Genomic DNA, 21,852 nt, shown 5'->3' with positions numbered 1-21,852 from the left:
AATGTTACAGGGGTCCGCCTATACTTGTACTACAGAAATGTTACAGGGGTCTGCCTATACTTTTGCAACTGAAATGTTACTGGGGTCCACCTATACTCTTGCTAGAGAAATGTTACTGGGGTCTGCCTTTACTCTTGCTACAGAAATGTTACAGGGGTCCGCCTATACTTTTACTACAGAAATGTTACTGAGGTCCGCCTATACTCTTGGTACAGAAATGTTACAGGGGTCTGCCTATACTTTTGCAACTGAAATGTTACTGGGGTCCACCTATACTCTTGCTAGAGAAATGTTACTGGGGTTCGCCTATACTTCTGCTACAGAAATGTTACTGGGGTCCGCCTATACTTCTGCTACAGAAATGTTACTGGGGTCTGCCTATACTTCTGCTACAGAAATGTTACTGGGGTCTGCCTATACTTATGCTACAGAAATGTTACAGGGGTCTGCCTATGCTGTGGGCGCACAAAGACTTCCCATCGCGGTGTTTAACCTATCTGGCACAAATACACTGACTGACTAGGGCAGAAATGTGGGCCGAGGCCGCGGTCCTTGGCGGGGTGAAACTCTGCCATGTTTGGGCACTCTGATTTCTTCATTTGTAATACCATCTTTGTGCACTGACAGCATAGGCGGGCCCAAGGAACTGAAAGCCTTCCCCTTGCGGTTTTTAGCTATCTGACACCTACAAAGAATGAATAGTGTGTGTACACATGGATTTCCCATTGCTATGTGACTCGCGGCATCTTGGCTCACACAAGGTGGAGGCTGGGACCGAGCCTGACCCAGGGCCCGCTCACATAATTCCCACACAGACTATTGCGGGTCCTACCTCAGTCATGGTTTCTTGGCCTTGTTATGCCACCTCCTCTTCCTGCTTGGGGTCTGTATTTCTTTTGTGTTACCGCAGTTATCTGAGACACTGGTTTGGGCCAAACAAAAAGAGCGTTACTGCATTAATGAGACGTTCACAGCTGCACTAGTATCCGAGTCCACTTTATGCCCATGATTACTGAGGGTGGGAGCCGAGGTTAAGGTCTTGGGCAGGGTGAAACTACCTTGTTTTGGCGCTCTGATTTCTTTATCTGCAATAATTTCCTTGTGTTTCAGGGGCTCGCCTATGCTGTGGGTGCACAAAGACTTCCCATAGCGGTGTTTTACCTATCTGGCACAAACAGACTGACTGACTGGGGCAGAAATGTAGGCCAAGGCCCTTACCAGGGTGAAACTCTGCCATGTTTGGGCACTCTGATTTCCTCATGTGTAATACCATGCTTGAGTTCCTTGGGCTCGCCAATGCTGTGAGTGCACAAAGACTTCCTATTGCGGTGTTTTACCTGTCTGGCACAAATACACTGACTGACTAGGAAATGTGGGCCGAGGCCAAGGCCCTTGGCAGGGTGAAACTCTGCAATGTTTGAGCACTCTGATTTCTTCTTGTGTAATACCATCTTTGTGCACCAACAGCACAGACAAGCCCAAGGAACTCAAAGACTTTCCATTGCGGTGTTGAGCTATCTGACACCTACACAGAATGAATTGTGTGGGGGCACATGGATTTCCCAATGCTATGTAACTTTCGGCACCTTGGGTCACACAAGGTGGAGACTGGGACCGAGTCTGACCCTGGGCCCGCTCACGTGCTTCCCACACAGAGTATTGCTGCATTGTGGAAATGTGTAGAAGTGCTGGCACCTGAGTTTCCTTTATGCCCACGTTTGCGGCTCCTGACAATTTTGTGACGAAGATGGCACGGGATTGGAATGATGATCGCATGTCAATTTATCATCAATTCTCAACAGCAATTTGGGCTATCGCCAAAACTTTCAAAGAGGGTCGCTGCCTAGCCCTGCCAACCCTCTGCAATGTGTGCCTCCGGTTCCTCCTCATCCATTACGCACCTATAAATAGACATGGCTATGAAGCGAGCTTGTGGCATGAGGCCAGCTGAACACGGCGCAGGGAAAATTTTGTGTGTGCTGTGGATGCAGGGTAGTGCGCAGGGGGGGAGGGGGGGGGGTTGGACAGCAATGCCAGCATGTAACCCAGGAGAAGAGGCAGCGGTGTCACCCACAGGCAATGATTGTCTTTGGTTGCAGGTAGTGTGGTGCTTAGCTAAGATGTGCTAGCACGTGTGCTTTGCTGATGAGGGTTTGTCCCAAGTAAATTGTTAGGGGGGTGACGCCAGACTCTTGCCCCCATTTTGGCTTAATAGTGGGACCTGGGAGCCTCAGATGTAGCCATGCATGCTGCCCCTGCCCTTCCATATCAGTTTCTGTGGTGTTTCCATGACTTTCTGATGTTTTCTGGTGTTTGACAAGTCATGACCTAAGCGGAGAACTAGTCCCATACAAAAATGCTCAAGTCGCCCATTGACTTCAATAGGGTTCGTTACTCAAAACGAGCTCTTGAGCATTACGAAAAGTTCGACTCGAACAACGAGCACCCGAGCATTTTGTTGCTCGCTCATCTCCAGGTTTAGTGTTTGTGTCGGACCACTTATGGTACAATAAATAAGATGTTTCTCAAAATCCTCTACATATAGGTTTACGAAACTGGGCGCCAATCTTGTGCCCACACTGGTCCCTTTAATCTGTTGATAAAGTTGGGAATTAAATGTGAAAACGTCTTTTTTGAGTATGAACATAATGCTATCAATAATTAACTTTTTTTGTCAGTATGAAATAGAATGAGCATCAGCTAGTATGGAAATGATGGTTGTGTCCCCCCATGGTCATGTGGGATGCTTGACTAGAGCACTGAGATGTCAAGGGTGGCCCATATTTATGATGGTTTCCACTAGATTGTGGATAATAATTTGATAAGTGATGGAGTATCCTTGAGATAGGACTCCAGATCTATCACAAAACGTCAACATACTGCAATAAGTTGCAAGTAGTTGAATTGAAATGATGGGCCTACCCAGGGGTTACTAGCATCCTTTTGGACCATGGGTAATAATAAAAGATAGGGGTCTTGATGGTGATTGAAAACCCCTTTCTTATTGAAAATGTCATTAAAAGCTGTTTGAATAAAGTGAAGAAACGTTTTCTGAGTTGAAACTGTGGGGTCCAAGGAAAGGGAAATATAGTAGTCTTTGTCAGATAGTGTGCGCATGGGTTCTTGAATGGAGATTGATCTGTCCTGCAGGACCATTCCATCTCCCTTATCTGCATTTCAGATAATCAATTCGATTTTGTCCATAAGGGAATTTAAGGCTAAAACTTCCTACCTACTAAGATTATTCTTAACTGTACAAATACAGTTGATGTTCCTAAATTCCGTCGCTGCCAAAGAGTGAAATTTATCAATACAATTATAGAATATGGATGTAGGATTGAGAGTGGTATGAAGAGGCTCTGGGGAAGCCAATGCAGGGGATAGTGCTTGAAGGCTATTGTGGTAAAGGGAACGGATGGTGGGGTTATCATTTTTAGATGTATGCAAAATTGAGAAATGTCGAGTTAGGCCGCCTGCAGACGAGCGGGTCGGATCCGGCAGCGAGAAATCTCGCCGCGCGATCCGACCCCAGAGCCTGCAGGGACGAGCACGTACTCACCCGCGCCTGGTGGCCCCGGCTCTTTGATGTGCCGGCTGCCGCGCAGCCGGCGCATGCGCAGACCGGAGCCGGCGGCCAGGTGAGTGCGTGCTCCGCACAAAATTAGAACATGCCGCGGTTTGTTTGCCGCGCGAGATTTCGCGCGGCCAAACCGCGGCCGTCTGCATAGGAGTGCGTATTATAATGCACTCCTATGCAGACTTTCAGCGGCGGAAATCCCGCGGGAAATCCCGCGGCGGGATTTCCGCTCGTCTGCAGGCGGCCTTAGGGTCAATTTTCAAAAAAATGTGTTACAGTCAATAAATAAATCAAACTCATTAAACTTAGTTCTCAGGCAGAAGGTAAGGCCTGCATTGAGGAACTGTTCCTCTGCTCAAAAAAGGATGTAGTGGGATAAATTGAAAATTTTCATGGTATAAGTTTCTTATTTTTTGGGGTTGTTTTGTTTAGCTTTCCTATAACCTCTTTTGCCCCTTCTTGTTTTTATTTGATTTTTACTTCTAAATTCATTTTTTAACTCCCGGTGTTGAAATAGTTTGTGATTTTGGCTGTTTTGGGGCTTTGCTGAATATAACACGTGGGAATAGTAGTAAGAGAGGGAAGTAGATCTAAAAAAGAATTGGAATGGTTGAGTGGCAAAGTGGTATATGGACTACTTGGGAGTGCTTGTTTCGTTATGTGTTATACGATCATTTAAAGCACAGCATAAACTGTCGTGTTTTTTACTGACTAGACTGATTAGATCTTTACTACATTTATGTAGAATATTGTCCCAATCCCTTGAAAGGGATTTATCTTTGTTAAACGTGGGAGAAGGGTATACTCTCAAACCTCTTAGGCCTTAGTCACACGGGCGTTTTTTCACGCGATTTGCGGATCGCATGACGGATGCGCATCCGCAAATCGCGTGACCGGTGCGCGCAAGTCGCCCGCAAATCGCCCGAAAATCTGCTCCTAGCCGCGTTTCATTAGAAACGGGCCGGAGCTGTCCAGCGCATTGCATTCAATGGAGACGGCAATAGAGCCGGCTCCATTTAAAGCAATGCGCTGCGGGCGAGCCCGGGATGAATTGTCGGGAAGGGCTTAAATATATAAGCCCTTCCCTGCAATTCATCCTAAAATGTGTAAAAATAAAAAATATATATGTACTCACCTTCTCCCGGCAGCCGGAGCTCCGCGCGGCCGTCCTGCAGTGGGTGTGAAGGGGGTGTGAGTCAGACCTGCCCCCTGATTGGCTCAGCGCTGAGCCAATCAGAGGCATGCCTCACTCACACCCATTCATGAATTCATGAATGGATGTGAGTCAGACTTGCCCCTGATTGGCTCAGCGCTGAGAGGCAGCAGTCACTCACCCATTCATGAATTCATGAATGGGTGTGTGAGTGAAACCGGCCTCTGATTGGTCAGGGCTGTGACCAATCAGAGGCAGATCATTCAGCAGGCGGGGATTTTAAAGCCCCGCCGGCTGAATAGTGCCAAGAAGCAGTTCAGGAGAACTGACAGCGGCCGCGGCTGGACTCCGGCTGCAGCGGAAAGGTGAGTATACAATTTTTTTTTATTTTAACACATTTTAGGATGAATTGCAGGGAAGGGCTTATATATTTAACCCCGTTCCCGACAATTAACCCCGCGCACGCCGGCAGCCCATTGCTTTCAATAGAGCGGCTGTATTGCCGCTCCATTGAGTTCAATGGGCAAACATCATTCTCCTCTGCCACAGCTGTTACAGCTGTGGCAGAGAAGAATGATTTGTCTTCTATATGTTCTCAATGGGGTCGGTGCTGCTGCCACCGGCCCCATTGAGCGCATATACAGAAGAGAACAGGAATCGCAGATCGCAGATAGGTGCGATCTGCGATTTTTTCTTCTATAATTTATCGGACGAGCACATAAAAAGCGCTCATGTGTCCGATACCATTGCAAAGCAATGGTTTTATAAAATCGCCGGACGTATGCGCAAATCGCGGCTAAAAACGCCCGTCTGACTAAGGCCTTAATGTCAATAAATAAATCAAACTCATTAAACTTAGTTCTCAGGCAGAAGGTAAGGCCTGCATTGAGGAACTGTTCCTCTGCTCAAAAAAGGATGTAGTGGGATAAATTGAAAATTTTCATGGTATAAGTTTCTTATTTTTTGGGGTTGTTTTGTTTAGCTTTCCTATAACCCCTTTTGCCCCTTCTTGTTTTTATTTGATTTTTACTTCTAAATTCATTTTTTAACTCACGGTGTTGAAATAGTTTGTAATCTTGGCTGTTTTGGGGCTTTGCCGAATATAACACGTGGGAATAGTAGTAAGAGAGGGAAGTAGATCTAAAAAAGAATTGGAATGGTTGAGTGGCAAAGTGGTATATGGACTACTTGGGAGTGCTTGTTTCGTTATGTGTTATACGATCATTTAAAGCACAGCATAAACTGTCGTGTTTTTTACTGACTAGACTGATTAGATCTTTACTACATTTATGTAGAATATTGTCCCAATCCCTTGAAAGGGATTTATCTTTGTTAAACGTGGGAGAAGGGTATACTCTCAAACCTCTTAGGGTGATGTCTTGAAACATGGAGTCCAGATGGGATTGGGCTTCCTCTTTTAGTAGAGTCAAAGTCCAAGAAGAGTTTGAAGAAAGCTTTGGGTTTGATCTCCCTTGAAAGGCATTGGTTGGAATCATTCTTTGTCTGATGGGAGGGATTTTTTTGTGTAGAGGTCTATAAGATGATTTCTCTCCTGCATCCTGTTGTTGCAATAGTCCACATTGATGGGGTTTACTGAAAACACCATTGTAGACTTACTGTGGGTGACAGTCCAAAGGTTTGATCCTAGCCAGTACCCTAGGAAAGTGAAAGGAACTGTGGCCAATAGGAATGCGGAATAGGAAAAAAGGTAGCGCAAAACCCCTACAATTGTGATAGGTAAAGAAAAATGCAAGACCGAGGATTCAGATGGTAATAAAAAAGTAGTAGATCTGCTGCCTACCAGATGACTCAGCCCTGGAGTGGGTATAAGAGAATATGAGGATAAGACTAAAAAAAATGCTGATAAAACCAGTGCGAAACCTGTCCTTTATTAAATATCGTGCATTGCCAGCATGATCATAATGCTCAAATGTCCCACTTTTTTTCTCCATGGACAGTTAAATCTCTGCTACACCCACACCCTGGTACTTCTCCTGTCATGATCGCCCCACTTCACACAGGTATACTATACTATTGCCAATCCCTCCCCTGCATCCATAGACTCCCAGCTTCTCTTTCCTATTCCCCATCTCCAGCCTCAGGCTTCATTCATGTCGGCTATTGTTTTTCCTCTGCTTATACTTAGGGTGGTCCCGTTTCTGTTCCATTGCGTGACCAACCAATACCTTGTATTCCCAATTTCTACTATTTATCCCCACTCCTGCCTCTTCCCTTTACAAACATTTTAACTTCCCCTTCTAATCCTCATTCTCTGTTTCATCCCCTCTCTGTCCAATCTGATATCTCCTTCTGCACACTATTTGTGCATATTTTTGGTCTCTTTATATCCCTGTTCCTTTAGGATGTCAGGACTCCTCTTGATTTTGGAACACCCCTAGGTCTCCAATAGTTCAGTCCATTTATGTTAGACATTTATGATTTTTCATTTGTCAGATAGAGAATTAAACATATGCATATTTTTTCTAAATCATTTATTTATATTTTCCCATTCATTTATTTATTATCCCCTCTCTTTGCTCTCTTTCCATTAGTGTACACTCCATAGATCCGACCTGTATACTAGTACTTTTTAAGGAAATTTCTTTTATATAATTAAGACCATTTTGGCTTGTAATTTTGTGACATGTTATGCTTTCTTTCTGTCCCTAACTAGTGGTTCCCCATTTGTGATTTCATGTTCCCCTGTATATTTCTGTCAGGTTTTTGGTAACCTTATGATGTAACACTATGTTCATTTTTACATTGATTTGAATACATCTTAGCACTAGAGATGAGCGAGCCTACTCGGCCACGCCCCTTTTTCGCCCGAGTACCGCGATTTTCGAGTACTTCCGTACTCGAGGGAAAAGATTCGGGGGGCGCCGTGGGTGAGTGGGGGGTTGCAGCGGGGAGTGGGGGGGAGAGGGAGAGAGATGGCTCCCCCCTGTTCCCCGCTGCTACCCCCCGCGCCGCCACACCTCCTTCTGGCGCCCCCCGAATCTTTTCACCCGAGTACTGAAGTACTCAAAAATCGCGGTTCTCGATCGAGTAATTACTCGAAACGAGTAGGTTCGCTCATCTCTACTTAGCACCTTTCTCATATACTTTTTACTAAGGTTATCATCATTCTCCATAAATGTTTGTGTTTAATTTATATACCATATATTTTATAGTATATACTTTATATTCACTATGCTTTGATACCGTAGTCATGTGTTTAATATTTATAATTATATTTAAACTCTAATTCCCACTTTTTCTACCTTTTTTATCAACTTTTTATTCTTGACTTTGAATTTATTTATTTTTTTAATAAATCCAAGTTTTATTAAGTTTTAACAGGGGGTACATAACAAAGTATACATCGGCAGGTCAGCAACGGTAGGTCCCTGGCATTCAAAGCGGCAGGGTTTGCGGCGTATAGCCAATGAACCTGAACCGACATTTGTACATACATAAGACCAAGTCTCAACAAACGTATAGACAGACAGAGACATACCACAGAGGGGGGGGGGGGGGGGAGTGGAATTTAAGTGTGATCTGTGCTGACGTTCGCACTCTTTGCTGAGGGCCTCTCGAAGCGTGCCTAAACCGAGACTTCCTGCCTCCGTCTCCCCTCACGCGAGGGACTAGTGGGGGTGCTCTGAGCGTATTCTGCGCCATGGGCCCCAAGTTTCGAGGAATTTCTCATGGGAACCGTTTGACCAGCTGGAGAGTTCCTCCAAGATATAGGTCCGGTCTATTCTATCCCTCCTCTGAGAGAAAAGGGGAGGAGATTTCTGCAACCACAGGGGGGGGGGGGGGGGGGGGATAAGTGCCTTGGCTCCATCAATTGCGTGAGCCAATAATCTGTGCCTTAGGGGGTTAAAATCCCCAGAGGGCCTCCACAAGAACATCACCTCCGGAGTCAAAATAAAATTGGGTAAGATTCTTTTTAGCGAGGCAGCTATCTCTTGCCAGAAGGTCGACAGGAGAGGACAGGACCACCAAATATTTCTTGACTTTGAATTTGACCTTTTACTACGTTTTGCTCAGTCTGTATTTTTTAACATTTTCCCATGCTTACCATGCATGATATTTAATAAAGAAAACGTTCTGCACTGCATCGTCTTCACTATTTCTTTCACATTCACGGTGTTGCACCTTTACCCCCAGTTTTTTTAGTCTTCTCCTCCTATTTATTAACGCCGACTAAGGTGGTGCATCACCTGGTACGCTGCACCCATACTACTTTTTTTATTAAGATCTGAATCCTTATTTTTGCATTTTTCTGTAACTATCACAATCGTACGAGTTTTGCTCTACCTTTTTTCCTTTTCGCATTCCCATCCTGAGAAAAGGCCATCAATAGTTTACAATTGAACGACCTGTTTAACATCAAAACTTGGTGAAGGGGATCCATTCACATAGATTCAATGTGAGATTGGTTAATTGAATTCTTTGGGTGATTCCTCAAACTGATTTTTAGAATAATTGTTATTATATTAGTCCTGTATGTTATAATTCACATTTTCTTGTGTATTTGAAAAAAAAAAAATATATATTTTTTCAAACTCATAACAGCAGCTATTTGATTTACTTTCATAAGGGGCTAATGGGTAAACAAAAGGAGGGAACTGGTTCTAAGTGAGGCTTGAACTCACAACTTCAGCATTGTAAATATATGTATTTGGTACACGGATAGAAGCCATGCCTTTTTAGTCCTGCCTGTGTTTGCAGTATCTGAAATGATAGGATAGAAGCATTGGAATATACAGTAAAATCTCTTGGAGAAGACCACCCAAAACTGCTGTGAAGAAACGTGCTATATGAATTTTATGTAGAAGGTTCGGAAGAAGTTGCTAATTATTTACGCAATTCACATCTGACTAATCTTCTTTTTTATGGTTCCTTTGACATCTTTATTCCTCATGCTGTAAATAATTGGATTCAACATTGGAGTCACTGTAGTGTAGAGGATAGACACAGCTTTATCTGTTTCTGGAGAGTACGTGGATCTTGGACGTAGATACATAAACATGATAGTCCCATAGAAGAAGGCCACAACGGTGAGATGCGAGGCACATGTTGAAAAAGCTTTACGTCTTCCATATGAAGAACGAATTTGCAAGATGGTGGAGATGATGTGGATATAAGAAGTCAGAGTTAAGCAAAAAGAACACATGGCTATGATCCCAGCTGAAATATACATTGCAATCTCATTAAACAAAGTATCCTTGCAAGCCAATCGAAAGAATGGAGGCATCTCACAGAAAAAGTGGTTGACTTGGTGAGATCTACAGTAGGGTAGTTGGAAGGTGAGAACCACATGAATGGCTGAATTTGCAAAGCAGACAGTCCATGCTCCAGCAGCTAAAGAAGTACATAATTTCTTGCTCATGATGATGCTGTAATGCAATGGTTTACAAATGGCAGCAAATCTATCATAAGCCATAACGGCTAGAATGACGCACTCTGTTGCACCCAGCGCTAAGGAGAAATACATCTGAGCTGCACATCCCAAAAGGGAAATACTTCTGTCTTTGGCTAAAGTGTTGACTAGTATTCTGGGAACTATTGTAGAAGAAAAGCAGATGTCAATAAAAGAAAGATGAGACAGGAAGAAGTACATGGGGGTCTGTAAGTTTGGGTTAATCCTCACCACAATGATGAGTAGAACATTTCCTGATAATGTGATCATATACATTACCAAAAAGATAAGGAACAAGATAATCTTAAGATATTGGACATTGGAAAGGCCACGAAGGATGAAGATACTTGATAATGTTGTATTTGAGCCTTCCATAACACCTAGTAAGATCATATGTAATCATCAAAATTTCAAGGTTTTTGTTAGATTTACCTCAAAATATTACCACATCAGTTTGTAAAACTTACTGATAATGGGACACTTCATATTGATCAGACTGGTTATCTAGAATTGAATCGGGGTCTCCAGTACATCTTATTTTTTTTTATTAAAAACTAACAGTTTGTAGTCAAATCAACCTGACTTACTAAAAAAAAATCTTAGGCTGAACTATTATGTAAAAAAATAAGCAAAAAAGTACTAAAATTAATAAATGAAATAATTACAAGTGACTATTCTCATTTTACCCCCCTTCACCATGAAAGCCCCCTGCAGTTTAGGCAGCAGTGTGAGCACAGGGGGTGCTGGTTGTAACGAGCAGCAGCTTCTCCCTGCACAGCAAAAGTATATTTACTGTAGAAAATAAAGTAAAAATGGTCAATATTAGTGCATCCTATCCTTCCCCAATTCTTTAGCTCTGTCCCCTCACTTAAGTTCCCCTATCTTTTAGTTGATTTCCTCTCTTCTTTAGCTCAAATCATTAGTTAACCCAATAGACAGTAATGTATAAAATGTATGAAATAAAGCATAAAAAAGACAAGGCAAAGGCTTGGTCCTGGCCAATAGAAAACATATGCCGTGAGATTAAAGCTTCTGCAATCAAGCAGGAGCAGGTAGGATACTCGGCTGTCAGAGACCGTTGAGGACCCAATGAAGAGGACAGAAGCAATGACCCTGGCATGTAAGTGCTGCAGGGTCTTAGCAGAGCCAGGACCAGCTTTTCCAATGACTACTGTCAGGGTAGGGGGATGTTTTTTCCTGTAACTGAGGCTCCAATGGATGCTGCTCCTATGGACGTGCCAGCTATAGTGGAAAAGTGTGAAAGAAAACAAAATACAGCATGAATGCCCCTCATGGGTCTTATATGACGGCATGGTGGTCATGGATGTTAAAAAAAGTTATAGAATTAAAAAAAATATATATATATATATATATATATATATATATATATATATATAGCTGAAAGCACTCACTCACTCTATCACTCACTGACTCACCACTAATTCTCTAACTTCCCCATGTCGTACAAACATGAAATTTGGCAGGAGCATTCTTTAGGTCCTAAATAGGAAAATTGAAGGGGTCACAGCTCAATTATTCAATGCTAAGTGCAAAAGTATTGGCACCCATATCTAATGTCCCTAATCTAATTCTCTAACTTCCCAGTGTCATACAAAGATGAAATTCTTTAGGTCCTAAATAGGGATGAGCGAGTATACTCGCTAAAGCACTACTCGCTTGAGTAATGTGCTTTAGCCGAGTATCTCCCTGCTCGTCCCTGAAGATTCGGGAGCCGCCGCAGCTGACAGGTGAGTCGCGGGGGGAGCGGGCGGAAGAGAGGGAGAGAGAGATCTCCCATCTGTTCCTTCCTGCTCTCCCCCGCAGCTCCCTGCCCCGCGCCTGCCCCCGAATCTTCAGGGACGAGCAGGGAGATACTCGGCTAAAGCACATTACTTACGTAGTGCTTTAGCGAGTATACTCGCTCATCCCTAGTCCTAAATAAGAAAAGTAATGGACTTACAACTCAATTATTCAATGCTAATTGCAAAAGTAAGTGGATCCTGTGTAATGTAACTTTGGCATGAGCATTCTTTAGGTCCAAAATGAGGAGAATGGGAGGGTCGGCACATTCTGCAGAGGAGCATTGGTACATGCAGCCTGATGAGAATCTGACACTCCTCTATGTGTATATATATATCTTATTCTTTGGTCAAGTAACCTTGACTTCATAAAATTTTCCGTGCGAACACCTGCATTACATTAACTCGGGCGACGCCAGGTATATCAACTATTGTGTGTGTGTGTGTGTGTGTATGTATATATATATATATATATATATATATATATATATTATATAAAATGATCCTTAAATGCCGCGATCAATGCTGATAGCAGCCTGCAGAGGGTTCACATACAGAGTGTGCTCCCTCTGTGACATCATCAGCCCTCCATAATGTAATCATGGAGGGCTGATGAGTTGCAATGGCATCTGAACACCATACAATAGTGTCTAGTTCTGCCATGACCTATAATAGCTATTATTAGTAATAATGCATTGCAATACAGAAGTACTGCAATGTATTATTAAAGCAATCATAGGCTCACAGGTTCAAGTCCCATACAGGGACATAAAAAATGTAAAAGAAATTAGTAAAAAAAATTTATTTTAAATTGTTTATTTAAGAAAAAAAACATATTTGGTATTATCTAATGCTGTAAAAAAAAAGACAGGTAAAAAGCAGAGCCAAAATGCTTTTTTTTGTTCATTTTACCTACCATAAAGATGTACCATGTCATTTATGCTGTATGATTAACAATATGAAAACAGGGACCCAAAAAATAATGGCAGAATTCATGCGGTTTTTTTTTTCTTACAAAAAAATATGATAAAATTTATACAATACAATAATGATGCCCCAAAATGGTGTCAAGAAAACTTCAGCTCACCACACAAAAAAAAAGCCCTCATACGGCCACGTCGATGGAAAAATAAAAGAGTTATAGCTTTTGAAAAGCGGAGATAAAAATAAAAAAAAAATCATTGCGTCCTTAGGTCCAAAATAGTCCATGTCACAAAGAGGTTAAAAAGGGTATTTTCTGTCCTGTTGCCCCAAAACTGTGTCTGGTATTACAAGTCAATTCAATGGAGCTGAGCTGCCTCACCAGATAAAGCTGAGCTGCCTCACCAGATAAAGCCTTTGGTTTAGGATGGTGAAAGTCGAGTGTTTTCTGGCCACATTTAAGCATATGCAATGTGGACGGGTGTCCCGGCCTGACTACGGGTATCCTGACCCGAACTATGAGCATCATAGATTTCTGTTATGCTAAGATTTTGGATCAGGAAACCTGCAGCAAGACCAGGACATCAGTCCATGTTACATCATCTGCCACTGGCCTTAGGGCTTTTACCCACTTTCTAAAATGCAGCGATATCGTAGCATTAAAAAAAATGCTAGTGGATAAAAGCCCTTATAGTGATGCTGTTTCTGGCATGCTCAATGAATCCCTAAATCAAAACTATACTGTAGTTTACTTAGACATGTAAGCTGTCCTATAACACGTCTTACTAATGTGTGTTCACCACATGTATGTCTTTATGTGCCAAGATTGGTCATCTATGCCTATTTCTAACAACAAATTTAGCATGGATTTTTTTAAAGGGGCTCCCTGAGACTTTACAATGGATGGCCAAATCCATACTTACTGTTATATGCAGGTCTAACTCTATTGATGGGTTGGCTTTCTGTAAAGACAGAAAAACTAAGCACTAACATTACCGTGCTATTTATTAGGTATCACAAATCTATTTCTTCTCTACGTAAATGTAGTTGGAGAACTGAAATAATGATCAAAGCCCTCAGCACTAATTGGTCCCCTAACGTCTACATCTGTTTTCATTATATTCAAATAATTCATAAATATTGTTATGCTTGTTTTAAAGTATTTAAACTTGAAGTCAAAATTGGACATTTTATGGAGTAAGCCATTTTATAGCGGGCATGACTATGAGATAAGTCGTAAATACTGTCAGGGCATATGAACATCATATACCTCTCAGTAGCCTCCTGCTTGAGCCTCTATGGAGAGCAGTTGGTACTTTGGTAGACTCAGTTCTCAAGGAAAAATCTTACCAAAAGTTGCTAAGTCTTATAGCCCTAACACTGCTGGACCTCATGACTGCTTCCTTATTGATTGGGTGGAGTGAAGATTAAGCTCTGCCCAATCATCAAGAGAACAGTGCGGATGCTCGGCTGTTCACTGCAGGATGGGAAAGGAATCTGAATGTGATGTGCACATTGTGTTTAGCTTCCTCTCAAAGAAAACACCCATATAGGACACTCTGCGGCATACTAGCTTGGCATGTAAACCTGTAACGGGGGTGCCTGCCTTAATGGCTGTTTCTGAGTCATCCAGTAATGAGCCTGGAGGAGATATTTATATTGTACTGTTATTTCATTGCTTTCCGTATTAATGCGTAGTCTAGTGGTGATAAAGTGTTACTACTTGTCATGTTTATTAATATTTTCATACAGTTATATAAGTAGTTTCTTATTGGCTGCATGGCGTCACATGGGGTGTAAGGATTTAGGCACTATAGAGAAGTACGCTGGCTCCTGGTGTGGTGTAGTTCATACCATAAGAGAGATGTGAAACACTGGCTACCTGCAGGGTGCTGTATCAGGTCCACATGTTTTACCACATCGAAGTTAAGCCTATAACCCTCAGGACATGCTGCTCAGTTGATGGGGTATCCCAAGCATTGTTGAGCTGATGGCTATACTTCTCAGTTGTCCATGACTGCCCATGTACTACCCTGCTGTCACTGCTCCATTGCTTTGAACCCAGAGACCTGTTTAGGGAATTGTTTGGGATTGGCCTCAATGAATATTCACACTGTGACATTGAGGACTCTGACACCAAAGCCTTCTTTATAGCAAAGTTTCCTACAGAGAAGTGACTGTTACTGAGAGAAGGGTGAGTGAAACCCTGACTGGACGTAACCCCCTAAGGACATGTGTTAAACGATTGCCATGTTCAGTTCAAGTGTGACCACCTCTGATTTGACCAGATGTACAATAGACTGTGCAGCGAGCTGAAGTGGGCAGAAGTAGCTCGAGTGGGTTTTCTAACTCAGGCCTAGTCACAGTGGTGGCTACTCTGCGTAGAGCGATGACCGCACAGTTAAGGAATTACAGAAGGAAGACTGATGTCAGCAATAGGTAATAGTTCAACGCGACGTCAGTGCCTCTGAGTATGATGGTAACACTAAAATAAAGAGTACAGACCAATGAGCTTTTGTAAAACTGGAGACACACAGTTTTTACTGACTCTTTCAATAAACAGTAGGTAGCATTCGCATAGCATGTCCAGAAGGCAATAAAAATCTTCAACAGCACTTTGAAGGTGGTTTGTGTGTGATGGAAGGTGGAAGTAATGTCAGACGCCAGAAGCGAGCCGGGAGCAGAGTGGAAAGGGACACCGGAGCGGAACAGGAGCCAGCGCTAGGAGGCCGCCAGGAGACCAAGGGAGCCACTAGAGTATTGCCCGTTGAAGAATCAGCAGGCAGAAGCAGAGGAGCGGAACCTGGACCCAGAGTGGCAGGAGCACAGAGAGCGCAGCTGGCAGGAGAGAGGTCCTGACGGTGAGACTGCAGGTGATGTCATTGGAGCTGCTGACAGGAGCAGATAAGTATACTCTGTGCATCTAAGTTTGTGTCTTAGTGTGTGTGTGCCTGTAGTGTGTGTCTGTGACTAGGTGAAGGAGTATTAGAAAGTCAGTGTGTAAGTGTCTGTGTGTAAGGTGTAAGTGAAGCAGGACTGGGTGATTGGGTGATTGAGCGAGACTAAAAAAAAACCTGAGCAGTTGCGCACGGGTGGCGAAGTGTGAGTGGTTGCACGTGGGCAGCGAAGTCTGAGCGGTTGCACGTGGGTGGCGAAGTGTGAGCAGTTGTGCACGGGCGGTGAAGTGTGAGCGGCTGTGCATAGGCAGCAGTGTGTGAGTGGTTGTGCACGGGCAATGGTGTGTGAGTGGTTGCGCACAGGAGGCGGTGTGTGAGCGGTTACGCACCGGCGGAAGAGTGTTTGGAGTGTAATCTAGTCAATCTTCACTGCTCACACAAGTAAATTGTAAATCCCCATTAGGATGAGCTCCATGCCTGGCAATGTCATCCAGTGTGCTACTTGTGCAATGTATGTCCTTGATCAGCCGATCGATGGAGCATACTGTTGCGCAAGATGCGTGCTCGTAGCACATTGAGAAGCCCAAATCCTGAATCTAAATGAGCAACTGGCAACACTGAGCTCCATTAACAACATGGAAAGGAGTTTGCTGCTCACTGAGCAGACGCTCGCTGGAGTAGAGGCGGTGAAGATGGTAGTATGAAAGAGCGGAGGAGCAGGCAGCTAGCTGGGTGACAGATAGAAGGGGATGCAATTACAGAGCCAGCACCACTGCAGTACGACATGCCCTACGAATGCCAGGGGAAAAACTGCTCCAGTGAGATGGGGACAGGGAGCACAGGGCAGGCTAGATAGATCCTAGTGGTGGGCGTCTCAACTATAAGGGGAACAGATAGGGCAATCTGCCATAAAGACCAGGATTGTGGAACTGTGTGCTGTCTTCCTGGCACTTGAGTTCGACGCATCACGGATCGGATTGTCACATTACTGAGAGGGGCTGGTGAGGACCCAGTGGTCATGGTGCTCCTTGGCACCAATGATCAAATTAGAGGTTAATGGAGGGCCCTCAAAAATGATTTCAGGGACTTAGGTTCCAAGCTTAGGGTGAGGATCTCCAAGGCAGTTTTCTGAGAAATACTACCTGCACCTAAAGCGACACTAGATAGGCAGCAGAATCTTAGGGAGGTAAATAAGTGGCTCCGGAGTTGGTGTAAGAATGAGGGGTTCGGGTTCCTGGAGAACTGGGCTGACTTTGCTGTCTGCTACAGGCTCTATCGTAGGGACGGGCTGCATCTTAATTGGGAGGGTGCAGCTATGTTGGAGGAGAAGATGGTTAGAAGGCTAAAGGAGTGTTTAAACTAGGGACTGGGGGAGGGCAAAAAGATAAGCAAGGGGGTAGTAAGTGTAGCTAGTGACCTGGGTCCAAGTAATGGGAATGGGGGTTGAGCAGGGAGCAGGGTTAGTACTAGAGATGAGGGAGCACCAAAATGCTCGGGTGCTCGTTGCTCGAGTCAAACTTTTCGTAATGCTCGAGAGCTCATTTCGAGTAACGAACCACATTGAAGTCCATGGGCGACTCGAGCATTTTTGTATGGGACCGATGCTGCGCATAGGTGATGACTTGTCGAACACCAGAAAACATCAGAAAGTCATGGAAACACCACAGAAATGGATAGGGAAGGGCAGGGGCAGTATGCATGGCTGCATCTGAGGCTCCCAGGTCCCACTATTAAGCCAAAATGGGGGCAAGAGTCTGGCGTCACCCCCTAATAATTTACTTGGGACAAACCCTCATTAGCAAGGCACACGTGCTGGCACATCTTAGCTAAGCACCACACTACCTGCAACCAATGACAATCACTGCCTCCGGGTGACACCGCTGCCTCTTCTCCTGGGTTACATGCTGGCATTGCTGTCCAATCCCCCCGCACGACCCTGCGTCCACAGCACACCCAAGATTTTCCCTGCAGAGCGTTCAGCTGGCTTCATACCACACACTCGCCTCATAGCCACACCACCTTCATGTCTATTTATAGGTGCGTAATGGATGAGGAGGAACCAGAGGCACACACTGCAGAGGGTTGGCAGGGCTAGGCAGCGACCCTCTTTGAAAGAGTGGGCAATAGCCCACAATACTGTTGGGACTGAATGATAAATTGACGTATGATCATCATTCCAATCCCGTGCCACCTCCGTCACAAAATACTCAGGAGCCGCAAACGTGGGCATAAAGGGGACTCCGGTGGCAGCACTTCTACACATCTCCACAATGCAGCAATACTCTGTGTGGGAAGCACGTGAGCGGGCCCAGGGTCAGGCTTGGTCCCAGCCTCCACCTTGTGTGACCCCTCCCCCTTGTGTGACCCAAGGTGCCGCAGGTTACATAGCAATGGGAAATCCATGTGTCCCCACACAATTCATTCTGTGTAGGTGTCAGATAGCTCAACATCGCAATGGAAAGCTCTCCTATGCTGTCGGTGAACAAAGATGGTATTACACAGGAAGAAATCAGAGTGCCCAAAAATGGCAGAGTTTCACCCCACCAAGGACCTCGGCCTCGGCCCACATTTCTGCAAACGATACTTTGTGCTCCTCCTTCTGTACCACTTGTCAGCCTTCCACATTACTCTGTGCTCCTCCTTCTAGACCTATAATAAATGCACTCTGAACATCTCAAAATATAACATTCTGTCTGAAATGTTGTTACTACTCATGTTTATGGAACCAACGTGTAACTGTTTCAAATAGCAATTGAATCTGAATTTGCATTGAAGAAAGTTTGTGGTGCGTTGTCTACTTCTCTTATCTGCATTATATGGAGATCCTGAGGATATAAGGGTGTAAACATGCACATAGCAAATAACAATATAAGCCAAACAGATAAGTCTGGCAAACACATCTGTTATTACTAGTACCTCCTTTTAGACCTGTCTTCTGCCTTCGACACAGTTGACCACTCCTTCCTGTCACAAACCCTCTCCTCCTTTGGCATCATAAACTTGGTCCTCTCCTGGATCTCCCCATACCTCACTCGTCAAACATTTAATGTCTCCTTTTCACACAACACATCTTTGCCTCATTCTTTCTCAGTTGATATCCCTCAAAGCTCTGTCCTGGGAACCCTAATCTTCTCCAATCAAACCCATGGCCTATTGTAGATCATAGAATCTAATGGCTTTCATTTCCACTTTTATGCCAATGTCACTCAAATCTATAATACCTTTCTGGCCCAGACATTACTCAATTGCTATCTATAGTCCCAGAGTGTCTAGCATTCGCATCCTCTTTTATCTGTGCCCCCTTCCTAAAACTCAACATGAAAAAAATGATGTCATCATCTTTCCTCAACCTCACTCAACACCTCCACCAGACCTATAAATCTCAATCAATGGCTTCACACTTTTCCTAATCCCACAAGCCCTCTATCTCGATGTAACTTCTGATTCTGTCCTATGTTACTGTATATACAAGCCCTAGCCATCTCGAACTAAAAAACATCTCTGAGATACAATTATTTCTTAACCCATAGTCAATAAAAATGTTACTGGATGACCTCATCATCTCCCATCTAGACCACTTCAATATCCACCTCTGTGACCTTCCAGCCAACAATCCTACACTCCTCCAATCCATTCTCAACTCTGCTGTCTGGCTAATCCATCTCTTACCTCATTACTCCCATGTTTCTTCCTTTCAACGATCCCTTTACTGGCTATCCATTGTCTGGAGAATATGGTTCAAAATATCATCAATTACACACAAGTCTGTCTGCAACCTATCCACTCCATACATCTCTGCTTTAATATTCCGATATCTTTCACTCCTCAACCTGTCTCCTCAATACATCTCTGAACTAATATTCTGATACCTTCCCACATGTAATCTCCATCCCACAACCTGTTCCTATTCACTGTGAAAGATTCCACTTCAGGGCTTAAAAATATCTGGGCTATGTCCACACCAGAATCCCCCACAAGGGAGTAATGCTTCACAGCATAGGAACAACACATATATCTAAAACTGTCCCATCAGAGAGAGAATGGAATACCACTGGTGTCATTTCTCCATTGCTGCTCAGTTTCCAAATGACCGCTGTGCTGAAAGCTAACTATTCTAATGCTGGTGAGCAAATAATTTTGTAATGTTGCCAAGTTTAGTTATTATAGCACGTTTGAGCAAGCAAGTTGGACTGTTATACACTATGGGCCCCATCTTATCATCTCCTAACTATGCATACCTTATCTTGTAGGGAACAGTTGTGATAAGGCCTGTATGGCTTCAAGATCCAGCACCTTTCTGCATACACAAGCCCAAGAGCCTGGGATACCTGGTTCCCCCTGCCCACATTCCAGACCCTACTTCAGACCTTCGTAGTACAACACAAATTAAACTGGTTATGCCAAGTTACAAAGTTATCTGCTATCCACAGGATAGGGAAAACCTTTATGACTGGTGGGGTCTGACAGCTGGGGATCCAGTCGGATCCTGGGTGAATGGAGAGGAGGACAGCACCTGAGATTACGGACTTTAAGTACTTTGACAATTTCCGGTGCTGCTATGAAAGTGAATGGAACAACGGTGTGCCTGCTCCATTCTCTTGGGCACTTATATGTCTCTCAAAGTTGTATGATTACTTCACAGTAAGACTTATTCAAACAAAACACCCAATACTTTAAAACAATATTTTGCTAATAGGTCAATCTACCAGTTCTTATCTAGTCACAAGTTGACCAGTATTGTTTGCCTTCCATAAATGATGACTATTAGAATAGCATGTTGTCTTTTTGACTCAAACTTCAAGATCTCATATATTTGAACTTTTCATGATGTTTGCTTCATTCTTTTAAATAGTCCATTTTCTAGTCAAACAATTTTTTATGGTAAGCTTTACATCCGTATTTCTTACACTATAGATGAAGGGGTTCAACATAGGAGTCACAACAGTATAAAGGATTGATATAGTCTTGTCTGTTTCCGGCAAGTAAGCAGAACGGGGTCGTAAATACATGAACATAATGGTCCCATAGTAGAGGGTGACAACAGTGAGGTGGGAAGCGCATGTGGAGAATACCTTTTGCCTCCTTTGAGAAGACTGGATCCTGAAGATGGTGGAGATGATGTGGATGTATGAGATGAGCGTTAAGAAGAAAGCCATCATAACAAGGATACCTGCAGAAACATACATCGCTATTTCATTGAGTCTCGTATCTCTGCAAGATAATTGTAATAATGGAGGTATCTCACAGAAGAAGTGGCTGATATGATGAGACTTGCAGTAGGGCAGTTGGAAGGTAATGAACACATGGATAGAGGAGTTGACAAAGCAGGCCATCCATGATCCTACTGCTAGAGTAATACACAACTTCTTGCTCATGACGGTGTTGTAGTGGAGTGGCATACAGATAGCAACAAATCGATCGTAAGCCATAACTGCAAGGATTATGCACTCTGTTGCCCCTAAGGCTAGGGAAAAGTACATCTGAAATGCACAGCCCAACAAGGAAATACGTCTGTCTTTACCAAGGGTGTTTATCAAGATTTTGGGAACTATGGTTGATGAGAAACAGATGTCAATAAAAGATAGATTACTCAAGAAAAAGTACATGGGGGTCTGTAGAGTTAAATTAATTCTCACCACGATGATCAGTAGAAGATTTCCTGCCAGTGTTGTTATATACATTACGAAGAACATAAGGAAATAGATAACCTGGAGGTAAGGAATATCGGATAGTCCAAGAAGGATGAACATGACTGGAGACGTTATGTTTGTAGAGTCCATAATAATCTACACACTAAATGCTAAGGAGGGACATTAAAAGGTTAACGTCAAGTTGACTTAATTGATTTTCCCTTTTAGCCTTTCCCCACTGTCCTCTGATACCCAAAACATCATATCGTTACTGGTGCTAGACCTTGTAATGTTAGGTCATCATCTATAAGAAAAGGATGTGAAAAGAACTGGTATGGAGGCGCAACCCTCTAAGCTACTAGAAGCTACTTCTAGTAGCTTAGAGGGTTGCGTCTCCATACCAGTTCTTTTCACATCCTTTTCGCTACACTCACGCCCACACTGGTGGAGCGTCATCTGGTTGGC

The 21,852-nt window shown here is 43.6% G+C and overlaps 2 protein-coding genes across 2 annotated transcripts; both read right to left on the bottom strand.

Annotated features, from left to right (window-relative positions):
- Positions 1-9,588: 9,588 nt before the first annotated feature.
- Positions 9,589-10,515, bottom strand: LOC136631652 (olfactory receptor 5V1-like). Its single transcript, XM_066605936.1, has one exon. It carries the CDS (start codon positions 10,513-10,515, stop codon positions 9,589-9,591), a length of 927 nt encoding a protein of 308 aa, XP_066462033.1.
- Positions 10,516-20,601: 10,086 nt separating this feature from the next.
- On the bottom strand, positions 20,602-21,537 carry LOC136571956 (olfactory receptor 5AR1-like). The gene has a single exon (XM_066572574.1). It carries the CDS (start codon positions 21,535-21,537, stop codon positions 20,602-20,604), a length of 936 nt encoding a protein of 311 aa, XP_066428671.1.
- Positions 21,538-21,852: the final 315 nt, after the last annotated feature.

This window comes from Eleutherodactylus coqui, chromosome 6, assembly GCF_035609145.1.
Source record: "Eleutherodactylus coqui strain aEleCoq1 chromosome 6, aEleCoq1.hap1, whole genome shotgun sequence".
Classification (NCBI taxonomy): Eukaryota; Metazoa; Chordata; class Amphibia; order Anura; family Eleutherodactylidae; genus Eleutherodactylus; species Eleutherodactylus coqui.
This window is presented reverse-complemented; position numbering and strand designations above follow the sequence as displayed.